The 2,348-nt window shown below is 44.0% G+C and overlaps 1 protein-coding gene across 1 annotated transcript; it reads right to left on the bottom strand.

Annotated features, from left to right (window-relative positions):
- Positions 1–249: 249 nt before the first annotated feature.
- Positions 250–2,123, bottom strand: LOC112284582 (large ribosomal subunit protein uL30y). Its single transcript, XM_024524526.3, has 4 exons — positions 1,887–2,123; positions 1,140–1,237; positions 824–961; positions 250–665 (listed from the first exon to the last, which is right to left on the bottom strand). Exons 1-4 carry the CDS (start codon positions 2,064–2,066, stop codon positions 347–349), a joined length of 735 nt encoding a protein of 244 aa, XP_024380294.1. The 5' UTR covers positions 2,067–2,123; the 3' UTR covers positions 250–346.
- Between the last annotated feature and the right edge of the window lie 225 nt (positions 2,124–2,348).

Here is a 2,348-nt window from a genome sequence, read left to right as displayed (position 1 = left end):
TTAATGTGCCAATGCTCACAGCTACCACTATGAATTCATCCCAATTAGAGCGATTTCAACATCCTGTTCCCACATGTCTCCAAATTGCCATCATGTGACAAGCAATGAAACATCAAACATCGCAATCGCTAGCATTACTGATTTACAGGTAATAGTCACTAAGGTACCGTAGAACAAGCAAAGTGTTTATCTATCAACCAAATATCTACAAGCGACCAACCAGAAAGAGATCAACACCGACACCTGATATTCACGCTGAGGTCAAAATCACAAAAATGGAAACCTCATAATTTAGTAAAAATTTTACTACATAATAACCGCATAAATAAACAATGGATAAAAACCATTAGTTCATCTGGCGGACAAGGTTGTTCAACTTGGCCTCTCTGTTGCCAGCGTCACCGTGCTCCACGTAGTGGTTTCTCTTCTTCGTGAGACCACCAAGAGGGGCGCTAAGCTTAAAGGGCCACAAAAAGTTGTTGGCCTCCTTGAAGTGAGGACCAACAGTGTAAATCTCGTGAATAAGATCTTCAATGCAGATAATACCGAACTTGCCAAGTGCCTGCTCAATGACACTGTTATCGGTCAACGCGGAGCGGGACTTGTTCAACTTACCATATCCACGCTTGTAGATCAACTCCCTAACGGTTTTCAAGTTCGGATACCTGAAAGATAGCGAAGTTTCGATTGAGTCAAGTTCACATTTAGGGCTATTCAACCTAGAGACACCAAAGTTCTAAATAACACCCTAAATGATACGTCAATGCGAAACAGGCAGCTAATCCTAAAACCCATGACAAAGCAAGAATGACTGTTAACTCACCCGTATGTGACATAAGGCTCAACTCTGCGCAACATATTCACAGTGGCCTTGTTCACCTTCATGAACACACCGTTGAAGATCTGTCTAAGCCTCAACAGCTGCATGATCTTTCTAACCTTGGGGTGCATGTCGTTGATACTGAATCGAAAGGGACCTAAGTCAGAATTTTTCGAATGGAACCTCCGACTTCAAAATGAATAAGGAATTCTGAAATATGACTCGACAGGAATGCAGAGTATAAAAGTGGTCGAAGTGAATTCAGTATGATGAAAATCGTTCCTAAATTGAGCATAAGTTGAAATGACTTTGAACTAACCCACGGATTCGAATGACAAACATAAGTTTAGGTTCTGGCTCGACATAGAATCCACCCTTGAGCTTAGCCTCCCTCTTCAAACTAATAATTTCCTTCTCCTGCATATGAAAGGGGTAACAGAAGTCCAAAAAAAAATGTTCAATATTTCTGAAAAGCAAGACATGCAACCCTAAAGTACTCCAAAACACCATACAGAGATATCATCACTAATCCATCCAGCATGCGTGATCAAGAACACACAAAATTTGAACCCGACTAGGTTCGCCACTCCTGTTCATGCAAAACTAGGTCTTGAGTATTCTAGAGGCGTCCATCTGCACTTAGAAGTGGTCTAAAATAAACTGAGACTCAGTGTTCGTGAGCATTGTTTAGCTCATTGATATGAAGTCCTAAGCACTAACATAGATTTAAAGAGAACAGGTTAACACTAATCATCAACATCGTAACCATCATCAACAACAACGAAGATCCGAATGATCGTGACGTTAAGCCTCTCACTGGCAAAACCCTAAAGTCGATCTAGACAAACGACACGCACTTAATATAGGAGACTGCTTCACATTATTCACATAAATAGAAGGAAGCCTACACAACTACTCTAAACCCTAGGATTCACCTTCGCACATCAAATAATGACAGGCAAATCCATGATCGACGGATTATCACTGCAACTTCCACGAATGATTAAGGACGCGAATTATCGAGCAAAGAAAGAAAAAACCTAGTCCATTCGCAAGGCCACCTCACCTGCTTCTCGTACTCCTCCTGATACTGCTGGGCACGCTTGAAGATCAGAGTACGATTCTTTGCGTTCCGGGTCTTCGCAGCGGAGAGCTCCGCGGACTTCGCGGCAGCCCATTGCTCATCCCTCTTGCGCTTCTTGAGAAGCGTCTCAGGCACGACGGCCGGGGCTGCCTCGGCACTCATGGTGGGTGTAAAACCCGGCAAATGGACTCTGCGATCCTGGCCTTCGTGCACACGGCGAGCGAGGGCAGGCAAAAGACCAGATGCGGGAGGGAGACAGTCTCTTGGCAATCTCGTGGACCCCAAAACCCCGAAGCCCTAATTCCTCATCCTAGGGCTCAGAGCCCTCCCCATAATCGACGGCCGCGATGGACAGCCTTTGCAAGCATGCCATTACCTTCGAGAACTCCTCCATACTCTTCCAGTTAATAATTAATTACCTAAAATCTTGCTTTGTAATTTGAC

This window comes from Physcomitrium patens, chromosome 1, assembly GCF_059467195.1.
Source record: "Physcomitrium patens ecotype Gransden chromosome 1, ASM5946719v1, whole genome shotgun sequence".
In the NCBI taxonomy this organism is placed as follows: domain Eukaryota; kingdom Viridiplantae; phylum Streptophyta; class Bryopsida; order Funariales; family Funariaceae; genus Physcomitrium; species Physcomitrium patens.
Note: the sequence above shows the minus strand (reverse complement) of the source record. Positions and strands in the feature narration are given on the sequence as shown.

Coding starts and splice junctions, on each gene's coding strand:
- LOC112284582 (XM_024524526.3), bottom strand. CDS start 2,066: ATGAGTGCCGAGGCAGCCCCGGCCGTCGTGCCTGAGACGCTTCTCAAG. Junction 1,238..1,886: donor AGGAGGAGTACGAGAAGCAG/GTGAGGTGGCCT, acceptor TTTCATATGCAG/GAGAAGGAAATTATTAGTTT. Junction 962..1,139: donor TTTGTCATTCGAATCCGTGG/GTTAGTTCAAAG, acceptor CTTTCGATTCAG/TATCAACGACATGCACCCCA.